Here is a 22,087-nt window from a genome sequence, read left to right on the forward strand (position 1 = left end):
ACACTATACATCTGCTTTAGTCATACCTTCAAATAATTTCAAATAACCCATGACATGCAGACTGAATCCATTATGGTGCAATCCCAGATTCTAGATTTATCACAGCCTCGGCTTTTTTCATTTTTGGCACATCACGCTTCCTTACACTCGAAGGTAGATTTGCTATGGAAGATCTAGTCTTCCTCTGCATCTGGGATAACTTTACGCCCATGCAGACAACCTGTTAGTATTTTGACACTGAGTTGATATATAGCTTCCTTTTTGCATGTTCGTTTTACATTCCTTGGATTCAGTTTGTGCTGAAAAATAATGGTCTTGTAATATTTTCCCAAGCTTAACAGATCTCTGCAGCATTTTGTCTGAGGATCTGGAAGTCATGTACATTTAACAGCAGTTTGAAGGTTTGACCTATGCGCAAAAACATTTTCTTAAACTTTGTGAATATTGTATACAACAGAATAAAATAAAACAGCATACACTTTATTGATCTCTACTGAGGTAAATACATTAAGACCATAAGTGACCTAAAATAGTATTAATAAACATAACATGCAAAACACCCATATAAAGATAGATGATAGACAAATATAGTGTGTTTATTTTTAAATGTATTTATTTTAAGCGTCTTTGAGTGTCCTAAAGATAAATAATATAAATATAGATTGAATATATTATTATTATTATTATTATTATTATTATTATTATTATTATTATTATTATGTAAATCTATCTATCTATCTATCTATCCATCTATCTATCTATCTATCTATCTATCTATCTATCTATCTATCTATCTATCTATCTATCTAAAACGTTTTCTTTGTTAGTGAGTTTCATGCTATCCAGTGACACCACATGTGTTTTTGTATCATGCTCGTTTCAGGACTTTGTTCCGTTCACCGCATATTTTACGTAAACTTACGTTCTTTTTACTGTATGACACCATTCTGCGTAAACCGTTTGAAGAATACGCTTCTACGCTACGTCGCTAGTCTCTCTCCAGGCGCTCGGTCAATGGCTTTGCGGGTCATGGAGGAGGAAGGTAAATAAAGAAGGGGCGCCGAGAACACGCAGCAGCAGTCGTTGCCTGACGGTTGCTGGAGGATTTTCCTCTTTTATCGGCGTGTAAGCAAGAGACGGACAGGACGTGGAGAGATATCCCGGAGCGGAGCTACTCTCATTGGGCTTCATCCGGAGCTGTCGGCGGTGAGATGAACAACACGCTACCCGTCTGCTCGCACTCCTCCTCGGGGTGAACACCTCAGGAATGATCGATTCTCTTGGCCCTCTGTAGCTAGCTTGTTAGCAAAAAGCAAGCGGCCTGTAATAGTTCAGATCTTTTGTTGTTTTACTGTTGTGTTATTAGCTGAATGTTAGGTAAATAATGGGATAAAAATGAGTATGAAATCTAATGTAGCTGCAGTTAGCTTCAGGTAGCAACACTTTAACGTTCCTGAAAGCTGCCAGGTGTGCACAGTTCAACATTTTCTGGGTCTTTTACGTAGATTGCATGTAAAAGTAGGCTGTGTATAACAAAAACTGAGTGCTGTGTGTAAACAGGTGTCACAGTGGCTTATCTGTGATAATGTGAGCATTAATATCTTTGTCTAATCCTCTTACTTTGACCCTAATCATAATGCAGCAGCTGTGTGAATCAGTTGGAAAACTGCATTCTACAATGAATTGTCTACCTCCCGAGCAATACCCTGTGGTGGTTTTAGTTGAGAGAAAAAAAATGCTTCACTTTTATGGAATAGACAGGGAATTAAATTACACTTCCACACATTTCATTATGGAAATTGTAGCTGAGTTGTGTCCCTAGAAAGGTTGGGGATTTGGAGTAGGTCAGGATGTGACACATTTCTGTCATCTGTTCAGCCATACCCTTATCTAAACTGCAACATGCTTTATATACAAATTCATTTCCTACAAAGTGCTACCCGAGGGCCATTTGTGGCCCTTGGACTGCAATTCAACAATGATACAAATCTGACACATCCATCAGAGGGTTTTGACCTTTTATTTGTAATAAGGGTAAAATTACAACCAACATAATTTTCTTACAACACAAAATATTTGTCATTTTATAATAAATAGAACCATGTCTGTGCTCACACTTTTACTGAAAAAGCGACTTTACTGCATCTAACTCAGGTTTAATCTAATTTATCAAACTTGGTTAAATAAATAAGCATTTTGAGAAAGTGACCCAAATCCCGTATACATTTTTTCGAGCCAATTTTCTTTCTTTTTTTCTTTTTTTTGGAAAACTAGATGCATTTGTTTCAATACAGCAAACATGCAAAATCCTGTTTACGTTTTGGCCTGTACGAAGTTTTGACGCTACGATTTTGGCCCATATGACAAAAGGTTACATTAACTGTTTGAGTTATAAAACTAGAAACGAACTGATCAGAATCTCACTGCTGATTTCTAATTTCTCTAAGAACTGTAATATCATAGAAATACTAAGAAAAAAAAAAAATAAATTTTTCTTGCTATGAATGATCACTGATTACTTATTTTACCAGGGAGATGTGAAATCACACCATATATGAGAGGGCAGTTCCTATATAAGACGAGATGATTACATAATTTAGCATCTTATATTAGCTCTTAGCTCTGTCAGTAAAAATGTAGCAACAGGTAAATTAATCGCATAATAAATTGGAAATAAAATGTCAATAATTTCAATTTGCATAATTTGTAATTTTTCTCTTTCTGTCAAAAACTGGATGACAAAAGTCAGTCTGGTTTCAACCTGTTTTATTTTGAAGGACAATTTTGATAACAGAAACGTAATAATTCATAATTAGTTATTTCTGTTGTTTATTTATTCTGGATATTTAAAATATCGTCCTGCGTTAAATGTTCATTAGAATTTAAATGAGAATGTGTCCTTGCATTATTATGCCATTACTTGAAAATTGTCTCAAAACAACACTATCATTTATTGTAATGCCTTCAAACAGCAGCAGTTCGCTGTGCTTTGTGTGACCTTCATGTTTTTCTGTCTTGTAACCCAAATGAACTGTTTCCATGGTAACAGAAAGTACATGTTGCTTTTAAATGTCGTCTTTAACCTCTTTTGCTTAGTTTAGTTTTATTTTATAACAGCTCGCTGACATTCACTCGGTAACAGCACAGAGTGGTTTGGTTATTTGTTTATTTAAGAATCCCATTTAGTTTCTACCATGGCAGAGACGATTCCTCCCAGGGTCCACACCACAAACTAGAGTCATACTTTTACAAAAGAGATAATAAAATACATTAAGACGCAAAGAAAACCAAAGCACAACATTCAAGTCAACCAACTCAACAATTTTAACATTTTGCAAACATTACAAAAGGACATCAGGAAAGATTACAGTGGCATTAAAAGCTCAAAATGATGTGACAGTAGCTGAAGTATGCAGCCAGTCCCAGTGCCTGCCGGGCCTCCGTGTCCTCATTATTAATGGCTCACAGAAGGCCAGAGAATGTCGTGTAAAACAGCAGATGGGCTTTGAATTAGTTGATGTGACAAGAGCCTCCAGATTTGGCTTCGCCTGCTCTGTCCGCTGTGAAAAACATTACTTAACTTCTTCCTGAGAAACATTAATGATGAAAAAGTGCAAAAAGGATAGCTCATCCCTCCCTCAACAAGCTGCATTTCTCAACGCTGCTTTTTAATGGTGGCAGTGCAACCTGTCTTTAGAGATGCTTCGTTCAGCGAGACTTAGATCAAAATTAGTTATATTAAGTAACATGCAAGAAAGCATATTTTTTAAACATAACCAACAGCATCTACCTTGAGTTTGACTCTAATGCAACATAAAAAACAAGAGCTTAATTGCTATAATGCAAATGTTTTTCCATTTATTATTGCAGGGTTTCCCCCAGAAAACTTGCTACGCCTGGTGCTTGGGGCGCTACGGCAGTCATCCAGCCGGCCGCCATGTTTTTGAGTTAAAAAATGTTTAAAGTTGACAGGAAATTTAAAAATATTACTTGATAGTTATGCATTTTTGGAAGAGTAGATTAATATCTAAACACCAACTATAAATTATTGTAAAAGGCAATAATAATAAAAAAAGATAAAATAACATTGCTAAACCTGGTGGGGGCACAAGTAAAGCCTGGTGGCCCGCCAGGCTTATAATACACTGAAGGAAACCCTGCATTCTGTAGGGTATGAATACTTTCCTACATGACATTCCTTTAATAAAATGTAAATAGAAACAGCTGGTGTTTGTTTTTTTGTTGTTTTATATTTGATTCTCCTGTTATATTTTTTTCTATTGAGCGATTTCTATCTCATTTCTTATTAAAATCAATTGGTTGATTGATAATGTATTTAAATCTAAACCTGCTTGGGGTTTGAATAGTTTTGGGAAAATGCTGCAGATTAAATCTGCTGGGGCAAACATCAACCATGTGTCTGTAAATTAAACTTCATCAGCAGTAAAAAAACATTGATATTTTACCTCTTATGTGGTCCAGGTCAAATTATCCAAATTCTCTCCCTAGCTTTTAGGGGATCCGGCTAGCGTTGCCTCATCCTTGTGTTGCCATGGCGATGCGGGAGCTGGTGGAGGCAGAATGCGGGGGAGCCAATCCCCTCATGAAGTTGACTGGTCACATGACCAAGGAAGAAGGGGCATGGCGGCACCGCTCGACACCCACAGTGAGTTTTCTATGGTTTTGTCATTTGATCACAGCTTAATGTAAATCCACCACATTTGGTTTTTACTGTGAAACACATTTTCTGTTCTCTCAGATCGCCCCCACTCCTATTGAGATTGCAACAGAGGAAGAGGTCAGTGTTGATTTTTTTTTTTTTTCCCCCCCCAATGGACAATTAATTCCACATTTTTCTGTTTATACATTCTTGACTTCTTGCCTGCTTTGTCCTTCAGCTTGTGAATGAGTTCCTGCAGGCTCCCCCTCGACCCCCACACACATTTGACATGGGTCAGCTCTTGGAGGAAATGCAGCAGATTGACCAGCAGAGCTACAGACAAGCTCCTCAGAGAGGTGCTAAATCACTTCAGGTTATTCCTCAGGCTGGACAATAAATCAATTCAAAGTGATGTCACATGTCCATGAACTTTGTAACTGACGGACATCTTGGCAGGCGGTTGCTATGGAGTTGCTATGACAACAGCTTAGAACAAGCTTTCGCCTCGTTCCTATCTAACTTGTAAACAATATAAGTACATTATAATTACTTGAATACTCTCCCCACCTCTATGTAATACCAAGATAAATATCAGTGCCGAACTAGCAAAATTAGCTTAGCTAATGTAGCTTTTATCTGCAAGCTAAGACGGACATTTAGCTTACACATTACTACATGTTGCTATATGTACTTACTCTGCCAGTCACCAGAACCTTGTTATTCGCTCTAAGTGTTAGTACGTCCTTTATGAATCTGCTTAAACACTGATTGTATTCAGTCATAGATTTAAAGCCCCTTCATGGTTTCACTAGCAGCTTGTTGACATAATCTTCCATATTTTTCTTCTCCGTCTTGTTCAGGTCGATCTCGAAAATGGCGACATTGTTCATGTATCTTTCTCTCGCACATTGATCAAGTGTGTCCATATATTTTCTTTTTGTTGGTCTCTAAGCCATGGGTCCGCTATGCATTGAGCTGCATTTGTCTACTAAGATGGTGTGGATCACCCCCAGTTCAAACTTGAGGGAACTTTGTATAACAATATATATCGCGACAGAGATGTGATCAATATCAGTAGATAATACATCTGATAGAAAATGTAGTAATTTCACTGAACTCTGATCCAGAAACACACAGCATTCTGGAGGCAGAGGAACTGCTTTAGCAACTTCTTTGGTTACCTTGCAACAACCGTCTGGGTAACTTGCGCAGCAGCAGTTTAAAGTTTTGCCATCGTGCCTCATAACAGCTTAAAAATAAAAAAACAATGGTGCTAAGTGAAAACTCTGGATAGAACAGGAGGTTATGCCTCCAGTTTGGCAATACTTCATATATTTAAAACAAAAAACCTAATCAATAATTATCAATATTGACTAATATTAAACATTTATATTGTGATTATTTTTCAGCCATATTGTCTAACCCTGGTTATTTCTATAGGTGTGGTGTGAAGTTAGTTCAAACCTCTTTGAGAAGTATAAGTGGTGGTTTTTTCTCCCTCACAGCACCAGATGTGGCAGCGTTGGCCCTCTCAGGCGACTGGGCAGCAGAGTTCGTCTCCGGCTCGGACTCTGCTGCCACAAATGCTCTTGGTGAAGCAGCAGATGCTGATTGGACGAGAGAATTTATCGCTGAGGCTGCAGGTAATCCGAGTTTGTCTCACTCTGGGTTCTCAAGCAACGCTGGATGTGCGATTCAGCTTTCAGTGTTGTCTTCGGTTTGCCATATGTCTTCTGTTTTTAATTGGAGCGCAGTAATCAAATCAGGCAAACATTGACTTTCAAAACTTGGAAGGTTTTCACGTTCATCCAAATTGAAACCACAAACTTTTATTGGGTTTTATGGCATTGGTAGAAAGTGGAGAATAATAATAAAGTGAAAGGAAACTGATTCATGTTTTTTACAAATAAAAATCAGAAAACAAGCAAATGCTTGTATATTACAGCCCTTCATTAAGTTATGTAACTTATTAAACTAAATAATTACCTTCATATGTGACACAGTTAGTTTATGGAGCCCATCTGTGTGTAATTTAACCTGAATGAACAACATCATAAAGACCAAGGAACACATCAGACAGGACTGGGAGAAAGTTGTGGAGAAGTTTAAGACCGTGGGATTATTTTGTCAAGAGAAATAAATCAAGTTGGTGATTAACATCAGCCCAACAGTTTCTGCAGAAAACGGGGCGAGTTGTCAGTGATCGCATCGTGGTTTTTAACGTAAATTTACATAATTAATCCACATCTTTAACAGAAATAACTAATATATATTTTAGTACAGAAAATAAAATCACACATTAAGACATACCTAACAAATTCCAATTCAAAACTAGTTTATTAATCCCAAAGGGAAGTTCAATAGTAAGGGAGAAAATGAAGTTGGTGGTTAACATCAGTCCAGCAACTTTTGCCCCTTTACATTAAATAAAATACAATAAATAACCTTACACTAACCAGCAATGGCTCCCAAAGAACAGTTAACAGTTGTAAACAGCTAAAAAGCACAGATGTATAACAGTTAAACACAAATGCAAAACATGATAAAATTATACATGGAACCCTGGGCTTAAACAAAATTAAACTAGTCTAAAATATGTGTTAAAACACAGAGCTGATCCGACAGCTGTCAGTTACCGGTTGCTACGGTAACCACCAACTGTCAAGAGAGCAGCTTAACAGAGCTTATGGCAATAAAATGTTGGGAGAAAATAACGTTTTGACTCAACAGAATGAATGAGGGGAAAAAATTTAACCAATTTCGACAAACTCTAATACTGTCAAAATAAAACCCTGTTGCTTACAATTGTAATGTAACCAAATGCAAAATAAATATATAAAAATATGGTAACATACTAACTAAATTGTGCTTTCAAAATAAAAGCATCAAACCTCAAACCAGAATTTAATCATAGATTATACAAATAAAACAAAGTAAACTTGATGAGCTCTTAAAAAAAAAAAAAAAAGGAACTTAATTTGGGGGTATTTATAAATGCTTTTATACCACCTACGTGATGTATATGTGGTTCAGACTTGATGGTGTGTATTAACGGCATGTTTTCCTGTTTCTGCTGCAGATCCCGGGCGCTGGGCGGAGGAGTATCTGGAGCAGTCTGAGGAGAAGCTGTGGCTCGGAGACCTTGGGGACAAGGAGACTGAATGGTGAGAGCAGGCTCTGCTTTAAGTCTATTCAGACAATAAATGGCTTTTCTAAATGGAAAGCTGTGATAAACCAGAGGAGAAGAGGAGCACAGAAACACATTCAGAGCTAAACCTTGAAACATTGACGTGTTGTCAGGTGAATGTATCAATTGAAATTTCATTCCTCTCACTTTTAGCCTACTGTTTTTTTCCTAAATATGTTCCCGTTTGACAAACATCTTGCAAAAGGCAATTAAACACGAATAAAAGCTGCAGTGGAGGATGTGAGCCTTGGCCTTCGTTGGCCTCATTTATCAAGCAACAATGCAGTTCTTTGTCTTCAGCCTGGATTCAATTCGACCAGCTTTCATAACCGCAAGAAAATTAAACTCTTGCTTCTCACTGAACCTCAGCCCAAGTTATGTTGGTGTCTTTACATACATATTTTCTTTTTTATCTGACAGGACGAAGGAGTATCAAGCTGGAGACGAGCTGAGGCAGACAGCCAATGAGCTTGTTTCTAAGGTCGATGACCCAAAGTTGCAAAATACAGAGGTGGGCCGCTTGTCTCTGCGCTCAATCTTTTAAATTATCATTCTTTCTCCAACATCCGTCGACGTACTCTTTCTCTGTTTCGTTTGCATTTCGTTGTACCGATCTTTGTAACTGTGTCATAAGCATAATCAAGTTTTACTTTGCTTTGTTCAAGTCACTGTATTGGCAAAAACCTGACTCGCCAGAAATGGTAAACGCATCTTTTGTTTTATTTATTTTGTTTTGTTGTTGTGTAGTTCCTGCGATTCATTAGGCAGATTGGCGAGGGAAGTGTGACAGTGGAGAGCAGAACAGACAAACAGCTCACAGATAAAGTTCAGGCCGAGGAGGCTCAGAACTGGGCCTCCAACCTCAACCAGGTATGAGTCACTTCCCACTGAGGAGGGAATGGTTTTAAACTGGGAGCATATCAGGGGAGCAAATTGTTTCATTTTTGCACAGCGTAGGTTTGTGTCTTGTGACTCATCGGTGTAATATTTTCCACAAATCTAACCAAATAAAGCCACAAGTCTCCCTGTAACAAGAATCTCAAGGCTGCACAGCTTTGGAGATTAAATTTGTTTTGTAGATGGAGGAGCTCTATGCTTCATATCTTTGTTTTCTGTACGTGTGCAGCAAACCTCAGTTTGTTTCCCAGTTGACTCAATATTTCCTCTGTCCTTGATTTCACTGCATTTGTTGCTTCGTCTCAGAGGCTTAAAAAGGAGACGTTGGTTCTGGGTTTCTGCTAAATATCACGATAGTGTGGAATATCACTCATGCCAAGAAAACAAAATTATTAGCAAACCAGAAAGGGGGAAAATAAATACACAGTCCAACATTTTAGTTTTCTGTAGCACAGCCCATAATTTGTAGGATGTCCTGGTTACTTTCTGAAACTTAATGCTTGCGTTCCCATAACTTTCAGGTTTCGTTAGGGAACTTTAAATGGGACCCAATACAAAAAAAATTCACATTTGGAAATGAGCAGATTTCAAAAACCTCTCTATTCTTGACTCGCATTCAGCGGGCACTGTGCCGTTACCTAGCAACCACAGCCGAGCCAGCCCGTTACTTAGCAACCCAAGTCCCAGCAGATTCGATCAACTGGTTTTACAACTGGTCCAATGGCTGCTGGAAAAGATGAGTGTTTTGTCGTCCAGAAACCACTTGCTGTTACTTCCAAAACACAAAGTTTAAAAACTTTAACTGAATTCACTTTTTTTTTTTTTCTTACTTCCAGGTTGCTTTCTGGCGCTTTCTCCAAATTTACAGATTGTTTTCCAGAATTTTAGAGGTTACTTTCCAAAACCTACCTAGAAGTTACAAATATATTTATTTTTATTTTCCTGGAATCTGACTTACTTTTCACTGATTACCAGAGAATTCAAGATAATTTAGATAACATGTAAAGCATGGGCTGTGTTATGTAATGATACTTCATATAAAATAGACCATTTTAGAAATCCTACTTGGAATCTGATATTTAGTTTTAAAAAAGTTTTGATTTATCTTTCTACCAGCAAACATATTTACAGATCATCTACATAAATTTGAATTTTAGAATCACATTTTCTTCACGTAAAGCAAGGTGGGGTTTTTAGAGATGATTAACCAGGCATAAATTTGTTTTTATTTTATGCTTATCAGCATATTTTTTGAAAAACTCTGCATGAGTCATGAATAATCCTGCTTTAAAAAAACTTGTAATTAATTAATTTATTCCCTGAAAGGCCTCTAGCAGTTCAAACTATAAAAGTTTCTGCCTCATCAATTTCAACTCATAAAAAATAACCTATAACCCTTAATGAACCAACTTTGACAATTATGTGTTGACAAAAGTAGAGAACTTTAGGAAGAATTAAGTTTACTGGTCTTTAATTTCTTACTGGGCTCAATAAGAAAGTGCGTCTTAAACTCAGTGCAAACTTTAAATCATCTTTGTTTTTACCATCTCAGATCATATTAGTCATTATTCTCTTATTATTTGTACGTTAAAGCTACTTTCCGTTAATACTGAACTTCAAAATAATGGTTTATATGTCAGTCCTGCTTTTGCTTTGACTGTGTACCGTTTTCCATGACGTAACTTAAATACATTTTTCCCATTTCTTTAACCTTCCCTTAAAATCCTGGCATGCCATTCCTTCAATTAACAACTACCACTTGTTAATTAATTACCTATACTACTCAAACTTGATGCTTATTCCTCCCTTCCCTCCTCCCCAAAATATAAAAAACTGCCCACAAACTGCTTCCTGCCCCTCGAAACATGCCTCCGTTTGCCCCTGCCTCCCCTCGTTATCGTAGTTCCTGGTGGAGACGGGGGGAGGGAGTCTTCCCCTGGAACCTGCAGAGACGAATCAAAGGATTGACACAGTTAAAGCTAAACAAGCAGAGCAGTGGGCCAAAGTCGTCAGGCAGGTAGGACCTCTGTGGTCGTGGCAGCAGAAGGCTGGTTTTATAAAATAATGGTTATTTTTAATTTAAGGATGCATTAAGCATTCAGTAACCTCCTGTTAAATGTCTGTTAGATATTAGTTTATTAGGAAGACGCAAAAGAACAACTAGAAATGATTTTTTTTTTTGTGTGTCCATTTTGCTTTCATCTTTGCTTCCTTTACATTCACCTCCCGGCTCTTTTCTGTCCCGTTTTTTTAAATGTCGCCATCCTTCGTTCCTGTAACAGTTTTCTTAGCCACAGCACCTGCAGACTCGTGCCACCTATTGTCGTTGCTCTTCGTTGCTGTTCAGGTGTCGGAGGAGTCGGCTGAAGCCTGGGTGGACGAGTTCACCACGTCGGGACCGGATTTCCAACAAGCCAAAGCTGCAGTGGAGGTACGGGAAGAATGTGGAAGGGGAAAATCCAGATGGAAATCCAGTTGTTTAACTGGGAGGGAAGCTGCTGAAGACACTGTCTTCTGACAGGTTGAGGATTTAAACCAAGAAAAAGATGAGGAAACCTTCCTCAAAGATTCATGATCTTTGTTTTTCTTTTTTAACCTGACAATTAAAATAAATGCATTTAAACCATCATTTCCATATCGCAGGACATAATAATGATAAAGATCAAGTAATCGTTTAAATTTATTGAAAGGATATTATTTAGGATTTGGTTTGGGGGTTTCATTTCCATCAACAATGAAGCTACGTCCACATTCTGGCCTTTAAAGGGTTAAAATCTCCAACATATTTTCTTATTAGTTTGAATATTTTAGTCTAAACTAGTTTTAGAAGATTAAAAATGGTCTTCAGGTTTTATTTTAGGCAGAAAATGTATTGATGCTTCAAAGTCATTGTTGCTGTCAGTGACAAATCTCAAAGCCTAAAAATAAAAAATAAAAAAAGAGAAAAAAATCTTATCAATTTATTTTATGGAAATTATTTTTTTCCCCTTTAACATGATGCCTGCTAACGGGTTAAAACTAGCAAAAATAAAATTTATATTTAAAATTAATATTTTTCAAAGGGGTAAAATATTTAATATGATTATTTTGAGCAAAGTTCATTTAAAATATTGAAATGTTTAAAATATTCTAGCTGTTTTGAGAAATTTTACATGTTGGGATTTTAAATGTTCAAAAGAAAGGAGGGTGGAAACTGTGGTTTCCATCTAGACTTCCTATTATCTCCTGGGAGTCTTGGTTTCTCTCGTTTAGCCTCGGCAGCTGTTTCCTTTGACTACATAATGGCACAATTTGAAATTTTGAAAATAAATTAGCTTAATGGAAACATGCCAATTTAAGCAAAAAAAACCAACTTGTTTTTGATTAAAAAAAATGTTTTGACGTTGGATAATGTTTTTATTTTTTTAATTGAAATTGGTTTAGTTCACAAAACTACAATGGAAACTTTTTTCACATAATCAACAATCCGATGTTACTACTGGCACAAACCATGAAGAAGACGATGACGGGAAGTGGATGAGGTTGACGGCGCGGCGTGTTTTTTAATGACCTGTCGTATAAATAAGTTTATGATTTTAATTGTTTCTTAGATAATGGGAAACACTACAATTGCAAAATTGTATTTTTTAGATGCTAGCATAATATTGACAAAGTTTTGCTCACATTTGTAATTGAAATGCAGATTCTGATCCAGTCATTGTGACCTGATGCCTTTAGAAATGGTGTGTTCACTGATTAGAAAAAGATTGGACTTTTGAGTTTCAGACCCTGCAGTCACCAATCAGGGCTGATATTGGTTCATCTCTTCCAGATGCACGATTCTAAAATCTTTGACTTGTTTCAAAACTCATTGAATGCGCTGATCTTTTTCCTTTAAAAGTAAAAACTCAAACGTGTCTGATGTGAACTAACCAGGCAGTAACTGTGCGTGTTGCTGATTTTGCCAGAGTGACGTTGATTTCTGGGAGAAGCTGCAGCAGGAGTGGGAGGAGATGGCAAAGAGAGATGCAGAAAGCCATCCCTGGTTGTCCGACTACGACCAGCTGCTCAGCTCCTCTTACGACAAGGTAACCAAGCTGCAGTGAGTCCCCTTCGTTTCTGTACCTGGACCATTTCTGACTTTTCCTGGCTGTGTTTCTGACAGGGCTATCAGTTTGAGGAGGACAACCCCTGCTTGTCCCACCCAGACCCTTTCTCAGAAGGACTGAAGAGGATGGAGGCGGGCGACATCCCGGGAGCTGTGCGCTTCTTTGAAAGCGCCGTCCAGAAGGAACCAGACAACCAGCTGGTGAGACGGCAACAGCGGCCATTTTAAAGTCTTCAGTCCACAAGAAAATTATTTAAAATATCTAACACAGCTTTTATCTTTTAATTAATTTTTACTCAAACGCAGATAAAGTCACTCACAATATTTTTGGTTGTATATTTTTTCAGTTTACAAAAAAAGGAATCTATGTGCCAAGAAAAGTGTAGAATTTCATTTGATCATTTTCCCAGTTTTGTTACGTATTTGTCCCAAGATCTAAAAAATATAAATTTATCTTTCTGATTTAGAAAAAGAGTTTGCTTTGCTTTCGTTTAAATTTGGATGAAAAGGAAACTTCACTACTTTTGGTTTTTAACTTAAAGTGAAAGGAAGGAACGATTTTTGTAAAAAGAATTTTCAGAAAAACAAACTTTAATTTAAATCATCTGTATTTCTATAAAATATTCCAACCTGAATATTTTAAAGTTTAATAACATTCTGAATGTTGTTAAACTTAAAGTAACTAAATATCCCCAAATCTGAAATCAACTTCCATGTTTTTAAAAATTTTCTCAGAAATATTTTGAAATCTGTTTCTGAAAAAAATATATATAAATGTTACATTAGAAAATTTGCGGCAGCACTTGTATAAGCAAAGGAGGATAAATAAAAAAATTTATTTGTTTTATTGCAGGCTTGGCAATATCTGGGAACCTGCCAGGCAGAGAACGAGCAGGAATTTGCTGCCATCAGCGCCCTCCGCAGGTGAGACCTGGAAATTGCAGAACATAATTTTAAAATTTAACCTTAACTACAAAATTATGATTCATAGTGGAAACGATCAAAATTGACCAAGATGACTGTATTTAATTATGCTTTTTCTTTTAAGTTGGCATTTTGTCTGCTATACAGTTGTCCAATGAGATACATGCAACATGTATTTTCTTTTTTTTAAGTAGTCTCTTGCTGTTTAACCTTAATCTAAACTGTTAAATTTATATTAAGGCTAGGTGAAAAAAATATATACTTGTAAAAATTATAAATAAAAAGTAATAGGGAATTAATGTTTTTATATTTAAAATATAAGAGCATTGCAGAGCATAAGAATGTTTTTTTTAATAAATAATACAGATAATGTAACTTTTAATGTAACTTTCCTCCCTTTGTTTTGCTGCTTTTCCCCAACAGATGTATAGAGCTGAAAAAGGACAACCTGACTGCGCTGATGGCGCTGGCTGTTAGTTTCACTAACGAGTCACTGCACAGGCAGGCCTGTGAGACGTTGCGCGACTGGCTGAAGCACAATCCAAAATACCAGTCTGTGTGGGAGCAGTACGAGCGGGACCGTCAAAGAGACGGCGGCCAGGAAAGGGAAAAGGAGAAGGAGCGGTTCGGATCGTTGCTGCCAGAGTGAGTAATGAAGCTCGGCAGACGTTCAGCACTCATGTTACAGAAGTGACTCTTTTGTAACATGACTGTTTTCTTCTCTTTTCTTCTTGTTTTCCTGCACAGATCGTTGTTCACCGATGTCCAGAATCTGTTCCTACGTGCAGCCAACTCTGACCCTTCCCAGGTGGACCCCCAGCTGCAGTGCGGTCTGGGAGTTTTGTTCAACCTGAGCGGAGAGTACGACAAGGCGGTGGACTGCTTCAGTGCTGCCCTCTCCGTTACTCCACAGGTCAGAGGTCAACACTGGGATCCTAGCCACTGTATGTCTGTTTCTGAGCTTGCCGTAACTTCATCACTTCCTTTTATTTTGTGGCACAATCAGGATTATCTGTTGTGGAACAAGCTGGGCGCCACGCTGGCCAATGGGAGCCGCTCAGAAGAGGCAGTGGCCGCCTACAGGAAAGCTCTGGAACTGCAGCCAGGTTTTGTCCGCAGTCGCTACAACTTGGGAATCAGCTGCGTTAACTTAGGGGCACACAGGTGAGGAAATGTCTAATCAGAAAACAATATTATAAGGCACATTAATGTTTTGAACATTTTAAATTGGTGGATAAGAAGTTGGTTTCTAAGACAAAAAACTTGTCTGTCTTCAGTAGTCTTTGCAACTTAACCCTCTAAAGTTGATTTTTAGTTTATAGAAATAAATACATAGACTTTATATGATGTGAAATAATTACAGTAAATGGTAAGTAATTGTAGTTATTACCCTACTCATTCAGGTTCTGTGTAGAATTTAAAACATAATTACTGTACAGTTTTTCTAATTGAAGACTAATAATTTTATTAATTTTAATAGGTTTCTTATGGAAGACTGATCTTGTCAAATAACAATGAAAAATAAACAAATACCTACTTATTTAACTATAAATAAATCAATTCAAATAATAAAAAATGCAGAAACTTTGAACAATGGATGTTTGATACTTTCACTTCGCACTGTATCGAATATTCAGTAATTTCACCAAACTCTGATCCAGAACCGCACAGCATTCTGGGAGATGTAGGCAGAGGAAAGGCTTTAGCCACTCAATCTGTGAAGGCAAGCCAAGAAAGGTTCGGGGCATCAACTAACTCACTCACTCTTTGGTTACCTAGCAACTCACTCACTCTATGGTTACCTAGCAACAACCTGTTGAGTAACTGGCACAGAAGCAGTTTCAGGTTTTGTCACCGGGCCTCTTAACTGCTTGAACGACATGGAGTGAAAACTGGATAAAACAGGAAAAGGTCACTCCACCACTTTGGCAGGATTTCACATATTTAAAACAAAAAACAAATCAATAATTATCAATATTTACTGATGTGAAACCCTTATATTGTGATGCATTTTTCAGCCGTATTGTCCAGCACCAATTTGTAGCCAAACAGTAATATGCAAAATCCAAGAATTATGGTTCGTGTAGATTCTTATAAAGACTTTTCTTATATGTGCGTATAAATAATTTTCCCACAGAGAGGCTGTGGAGCACTTCCTGGAAGCGCTGTCTCTCCAGCGGCAGGCTGCAGGAGACGGAGCGAGAGCTGCGAGGGGACCCGGAGGCGCAGCAGCCACGTTGATGTCCGACAACATCTGGTCCACGCTACGGATGGCTCTCAGCATGATGGGAGAGAGCTCTTTGTACGCTGCGGCCGACCGCAGAGACTTGGACACGTTGCTGGCTCATTTCAGCCAGAGAGAAGTGGAGGGTGGAAGTGAATGAGGACTAGCCAAGCGAGGGTTCATCGAGTGTGAATGTGCTCAGAACGAAGGTCGATGTTTGGGGGAAATCAGAGCAGTTAATAGTCGGATATAAATGGCAGACGCGGACACTGTGACATCGGACATGCTAGATGTTCATGTGTGTTTTAAACGAGTACCATAATGCAGTATCAGTCTCCAGCTGGAGAAAAGCAACCAGCTGTTGTTCAGTCAAGCTGCTGCTGGGTTTCAGATATTTGCTAGTCCTCATATTGTTGTTCTAGCAAATGAGTTAAAAAGGTTCCCTTTTATTTACTTGAAGTTTTGATGAATAAAGTAAACAACAAGCATGTTGATGATTTGTATCTTCTGTAGCGAGTAAAGTTAGGTTGGTTTGTGTTATGACACTCAGTACTCCCCCAGTCTTCAATACCTGCAAGTACTTTTTAGGATTTAGGTGACTAAAGGTACAGTGCTGCTGTAATAATACAACAAGTTCTGCTTTTCACCCAGAAGTGCTCTGAAGACAGAAGGTCGATGCAGTTCAGTAGAAGAAACACAAGTCAAAAAGTGCTGCAGCTTTGTTTTTATATCATGTACGTTCTTAGTGACCATTGATCTGCCAGGATAGTGAACTGGCAACCAGCAGGACTGTTATTGCTATGATCATGTGTGTGCGTCTGTTCATTGTGATTAACTGGGTAACACTTAAAACACGTCATGAGAATGATTGTTATGGCTCCCCTCTGTTTTGCTCTTTTTTGTAATGCTCTTAAACTAATTTTGCTTTATTGTAAAATACTCCCATATGCCATACTGTGTATTGTAACATAATTGATGCACTATGATTGTTTTCAGGCTACTTGAAGCCTGATTGCGATCTTTAATATAATATCCAGCAATAAAGCTTTGATTCCAAACACGAGAGGGTTTTCTTCTGATGGGGATTTTAACAACTATGTAACTGTAGAGATGCTGGAAGAAGTCACAATACATAATGTACTTTTTTTGTAAATATAGACAAGAACATGCTGTGTAAATATACTTACAGACAGAAAATGATGCACCAAGTTAAGAATGGTTCAGCTTGGATGTACTGGGAGATTTACGGGATATTTAATTAGCCAAAAACTTTCACTACAGGTATCAAGAGGAAGCTTTTAGAGTTGAAATTGTCTGCTGATTTTCTCACTGTTAAACAGGAGAAAAAAGAGATTTTTTTTTATCTCTTTCTGAATTTGATTAAAATTTACTTACACTTTTTATAATCCATTAAAGTTAAATATTTTTGAATAACTAATGTTCACATAGAAATTCATCTTTTAGAAAGATGTTTTAAATGTATAGCAATAAAATGTTTAATTTTCTAAATTAAACTTGAATATTACTACGTTTTTAGTTATTTTAACTGACCTGTTTTGCAAAGTACACCGCGTTTTTCTTCTATATCTTTTCTTCCAAAACGAAATGAGTTCAAATAATGCAAATGGGTGTTTTTCTCAAAGATTTCAAACGAATATTTTATCTTTGGCTCAGGCTGTTTAGCTTAACGTTCAAAAACGTCGTTACGCATAGACCACGCCCATTTCAAACGTGGCTTGCTTTAAGCCAATCGGATCTGAGGCGGCAAAGCGGAAGCGTGCGCTTATTGGCTCGTTTAAAAGAACGAGGCACGCAACCCCGCCATTTAAATCTTTTAAAAACTCGTGTTTTCCTGCCTGTCGGAAGGTGAAGTTGGAAGTGAAAGGATCTGAAGTTGTGTGGCGGAGCGATTGGCTTTGTCTCGTCTAAGGTAAAGAAACACTTTGTGAACTTAAACTTTACGCATTTTTCTTGGCTTTATTATTAAAACTGATGACTCTTCAGATAATTGACGTTTCATTGACTGAACTGCATTGTTTTTGCTTTACTTTCTAATCTAACATTTAATTGCTTAAATGTATCAGCGTTTTTTGTGTGTTTTTAATATCTATTACTATTGCATACGGGTTTTATGCAGGCTTGAACAGTTTGTAATCTCTCTCTTTGTGTATTTTGGGAAATAAACGCTGTCAATATACTACATAATTATTTCACTTATTATTCTGTTTTGTTTTTTTACAGATTTGCTGTTGCTTGTATTAGTCCTTACCACAGCTGTCTTTTGCCCAAGCAATAATTGCAAGTATGCTGCAGATATTTGCACTGAAATGTTAATTTTAGAACAGTGGCTGTATAGAATCCCCTGTAAACAAAAGAAACAACAGTAAATTAGCTTTAAAATTTTTTTTAATTGTTATATTAGATAGAAACGTGTTGACTTAAGGTCACTTTGCAGGGTTCATGTTGGTGCTTTCTTCATCATTCGCATATTTTTTGTGTTCTTTTTAACATTAAGCTTGCTTTTTGTCCACCTGTGATTCAGGTAACCTTTAATAGGCATTATGGGAACAAGTGAGAGCAAGATGGCTGCGTCTGCAGACGCAAAACCACAACCAGCCATCAAGAAGACTCATATGAGTCATCTGATAGATCCACGCTCTCCCTCTGCTGGGATTGATCGAACACCCATTCAGGTTGGTTCAAATACACACTTGAATACATCCTATTGAGACAGACCAACACAAAGCAGTACATCCATTTTTCAGTTTAAATACAGCTTCTCTTTGAAGGCCTCTGAGGTTGATTAGTGAACTATCTTAATATTGGAACCTTAAAGCATTGTTCAGTCTGAGAAGATAATGTGTTACATCTGCAAACCTACCAAGACATGGCTAAGCTAAATAACTGGGCATGCAGAACTTTTAATCAGAGAAGCAAACCAATGTCCTATGGTAACGCTACAAGGATCCATTGCTCAGGTTCAAGAATCGGTGATGTCTTCTGGTTGTGCACTCCATGAATCTGCCCTTTATAGAAGAGTGGAAAAAAGAAAACTATAAGAGGTCATGTTTGCTAAAAGACAACAAAATGCTTGAGACTGGGGGCTTTCAACAGGACAAAACCAAAGAAATGGTTTTGTCTAACCACTTCTCCAGTCCCTGGAGTCTGTAGTTGTGCATGTGCCCCAACACACTTGAGTTGAATTAGCTCATTAGCATTTCTCTGTGAAAGGTAATTTGGTCACCTGATTCAGGTGAAGTGGCTGCATGATATTAGAACATTTTGCAACAAATGTATTGCTAGAAATATTTGCCTTTTTTCTCTTTCCTCTCATCTCTTGTTCTCACTCTGACCTTCAGTGTTTTAGGTATTTGCTGCTAAATATTACATGAGCATAAAAAATGAGAGATCATAACCCTTGGAATAGATTGGCCAACAATAACTGCTTTACAAACGGTCCTTTGTGATGTGAATATTGCTCACACTGATGTTGCAATTATGATCAATTATAATATTGCGGAGCCTTACCAGGGAGGAATCTTAAAGGACTGAAATGGTTTTTATATTAGAGGTGGGTGATATGGACTTAAAGTTTTATCATGATATTTTGTGGTACAATTGTGATAAGTGACGTTGAGAACTATTGGTAACTTTTTTTAGGAAACAGAAATTATAACCCCACACACAAATACTACTCTTAAACATTCCCATTTGTAATTGCTTCATTAAAACAGTAACTGTATCAAATTTATTTTTGTATTTCTTTGAACAAACGGGGGACAAAGTGGTAAAACTATCAATTCTGAGTTTATTTTTTTTTATATTAACTGGAGTTTATTGTGACAACAAATCAAAGTTCTTAAGACTTTTATGATAAATGATAAAATAAATGCCTCCACTTGTAGTTTATATACATTACAACTTCTGGTTGTAAAGTAACTAAATGCGGACAAGGTCAAGAGGTATGAATACTTCTGGTAAGCGCTGGCTAAGTTTACTTCACCTCTTAGGTTTGTGGAAAGGAGTCGACCTCTGCTGCAGCTGTGAAAAGTGAGTGTCCCTTGGCTGTAAACGATCCCCGCTCGCCTACCTTTGGTATCACCCGCACCCCTGTGAGGGAAATCATGAGAGGTAAATATTTTGTAAGCAACTTCCTGTTGGGTTTTACTCAGCCTCATCGGCCTGACTTGAACTTCTGCTTTTTCTTCCCCCAGCGACTGTCGGATCCTTCACCCGCCGCCTGGGCATGCTCTTCCACAACGAGGCTGAAGGCAAAGTCCCTGAAGGTCCTCAGAAACGCCACAGTGATCCAGTTGATGAGGTCCATGAGGACGAGGAGCTGGCCTCCACAGAGCCGCTCCTCAGTCCACGCAGAGCAACTGACTTTGGCTCTGTAGTCGAACATGCAAACCTCTTAGCAGCTCCCGATCAAGCTTCTCAGGTGTTCGTCGGCAACTCGAGCCCCTTTGAGATTCTCTGGGATCCTCAGGTGGCAATGGAGATCGAAACGGAAGCGAATATTAGCCTGGAGGAGGCAGAAGAAGCAAGGGAGACCCCGTTGCACAAGAGGCTGAGCATGAGCCTGATAACATGCCATGAGGGGGCAACTTCTTCTCAGGTGTTTGCTGAGATTCACCATGAAAGTCGTGCTTTATCAGAACCTAATGTGGAAAAGGACCAAGTTGTAGATGGCGTGGATCATGCGTACGCCCGTTCCTCTGTTACAGTCCAGCCAAAGCAAGCAGAGAAAACCAAATCTCCTCTGCCTCCCTCAGAGCAACCAGAAGCCCCCAGTCCAGAGCAGGTACCTGTGTGCACAGGTATCCGCTGCCCCACCTTTGACATGAAGAGCCCCAGTCAGCTGGAGTTCAAGCCGCAGTGGTTGGGGAAAGGTTTTGGTGCCACTGGGCTGAGATCCAGAGGAGTTCAGGGGAACAAAGGAAGCTCCTCTCCTCTTGCTGTCCGTGTGGCAGTAAAGAGCATCGGCAACGAAAACAAGGGGCAGTCTGGAAAACTGAAGCAAAAAGGTGTGTAAAGAGGAAGAATTGGTGTGAAAACTTTTGTCTCTTTTTATAGATTTGTAAGTTTTTGGGCATTTCTCCTCCAGGTACTGAGGGCCGCTCTCCCCTTCAGATCCTCAAGGAGACCAACTCTCCCCGAGACCAACGTTCTCAGGTACAAACAGGCAATTATTACGCTAATGCTATTGTCTCTTAAAGGGGATCCATTATTATGCTTCCTTGAACAGATATATGTTCACTACTTTTTTTTTTTTTTTTTTTTTTTTTTGCACAAAATTATATTTGGATGATATTTCAGTCTGGTCAGTTCTTCCTATTCTGAGCTCCTTTTAGAACGAGCTTTTTATGGCCTCCTGTCACTTTAAATCCAAATGAGCTGCTGCTGGCCACGTCCCCCCAACTCAACATTTACATGCGCAAGTCAAAATGGCTGCAAGCAATGTGCAATTATAGAGCTGTTTTTTAACATTATACAAACATCTTTTCAGAATGGTAAGTCAAAACACTTGTCTTTTCCAGCAGCCATTGTACAGCGGTAAAACCAGGTGACCAAACGTGCTGGAACTCAGCTTGGGTTGCTAGGTAACAAGTGGGGGTTGCTAGGTGAGGGGCAGTGCCTACTGATTTGTGACGTTACATTTTGAAGGGTTTTTTTAATGACTTTTTCCTAAACACCAAAAAATATTAACTTGACACAAAAAATGTCTGGGTGTTTTTTATTTTGTTTGGAAGCACTTGGGCTTTTTTTTTTTATTATTTATTTTAATTTATTTGTTTAGAAGCAGTGGAGACCCAAATGGAAGTACAAAAATGTGAATTTTGTTTAATGTGAGCCCTCTAAGCCCATGTTGACTTATTGCAGAAGGATTTCTGATTATGTGTAATTCAATAAAATGAATCATTGCAGTGACTTTCTCTGTTTTCACTGTGCAGACGAAGCTGAAGGTGTCCAATCAGTCCAAGCAGAGACTTGGACAGATGGACCGCAGGGTGCTGGCAGTGTCTCTGGACAAGGAGAACCACTGAAGGAAGATACTCAGAATATGTCCCTCTATAAAATTTTTTAAAATGTGCTTTTATGTGTATG

The 22,087-nt window shown here is 38.1% G+C and overlaps 2 protein-coding genes across 9 annotated transcripts; both read left to right on the plus strand.

The window, feature by feature from the left end:
• Positions 1-965: 965 nt before the first annotated feature.
• Positions 966-17,041, plus strand: pex5 (peroxisomal biogenesis factor 5). 3 transcript variants are annotated; one of them, XM_015038469.1, is made up of 17 exons: positions 966-1,206; positions 4,510-4,666; positions 4,760-4,798; positions 4,899-5,016; positions 6,166-6,303; positions 7,740-7,824; positions 8,268-8,358; positions 8,595-8,717; positions 10,648-10,761; positions 11,092-11,175; positions 12,692-12,811; positions 12,889-13,032; positions 13,685-13,755; positions 14,179-14,400; positions 14,503-14,668; positions 14,762-14,919; positions 15,893-17,041. In XM_015038469.1, the coding sequence occupies exons 2-17, from the start codon at positions 4,553-4,555 to the stop codon at positions 16,137-16,139; spliced, it is 2,034 nt and encodes a 677-aa protein (XP_014893955.1). In that variant the 5' UTR covers positions 966-1,206; positions 4,510-4,552; the 3' UTR covers positions 16,140-17,041. The 3 variants fall into 3 exon arrangements, with proteins under 3 accessions (XP_014893955.1, XP_014893956.1, XP_014893957.1); XM_015038470.1 differs by lacking the exon at positions 10,648-10,761 and having other exon boundaries at positions 967-1,206; XM_015038471.1 differs by lacking the exons at positions 8,595-8,717; positions 10,648-10,761 and having other exon boundaries at positions 968-1,206.
• A 754-nt stretch (positions 17,042-17,795) lies between these two features.
• On the plus strand, positions 17,796-22,062 carry cdca3 (cell division cycle associated 3). 6 transcript variants are annotated; one of them, XM_015038472.1, is made up of 7 exons: positions 17,796-17,909; positions 18,221-18,281; positions 18,522-18,672; positions 19,990-20,110; positions 20,194-21,006; positions 21,087-21,154; positions 21,934-22,062. In XM_015038472.1, the coding sequence occupies exons 3-7, from the start codon at positions 18,541-18,543 to the stop codon at positions 22,024-22,026; spliced, it is 1,227 nt and encodes a 408-aa protein (XP_014893958.1). In that variant the 5' UTR covers positions 17,796-17,909; positions 18,221-18,281; positions 18,522-18,540; the 3' UTR covers positions 22,027-22,062. The 6 variants fall into 6 exon arrangements, with proteins under 6 accessions (XP_014893958.1, XP_014893962.1, XP_014893961.1 ...); XM_015038476.1 differs by having other exon boundaries at positions 18,522-18,612; XM_015038475.1 differs by having other exon boundaries at positions 18,221-18,277.
• The last annotated feature ends 25 nt before the right edge of the window (positions 22,063-22,087 follow it).

This window comes from Poecilia latipinna, unplaced genomic scaffold, assembly GCF_001443285.1.
Source record: "Poecilia latipinna isolate Pla-1442-1.1 unplaced genomic scaffold, P_latipinna-1.0 Scaffold442, whole genome shotgun sequence".
Classification (NCBI taxonomy): Eukaryota; Metazoa; Chordata; class Actinopteri; order Cyprinodontiformes; family Poeciliidae; genus Poecilia; species Poecilia latipinna.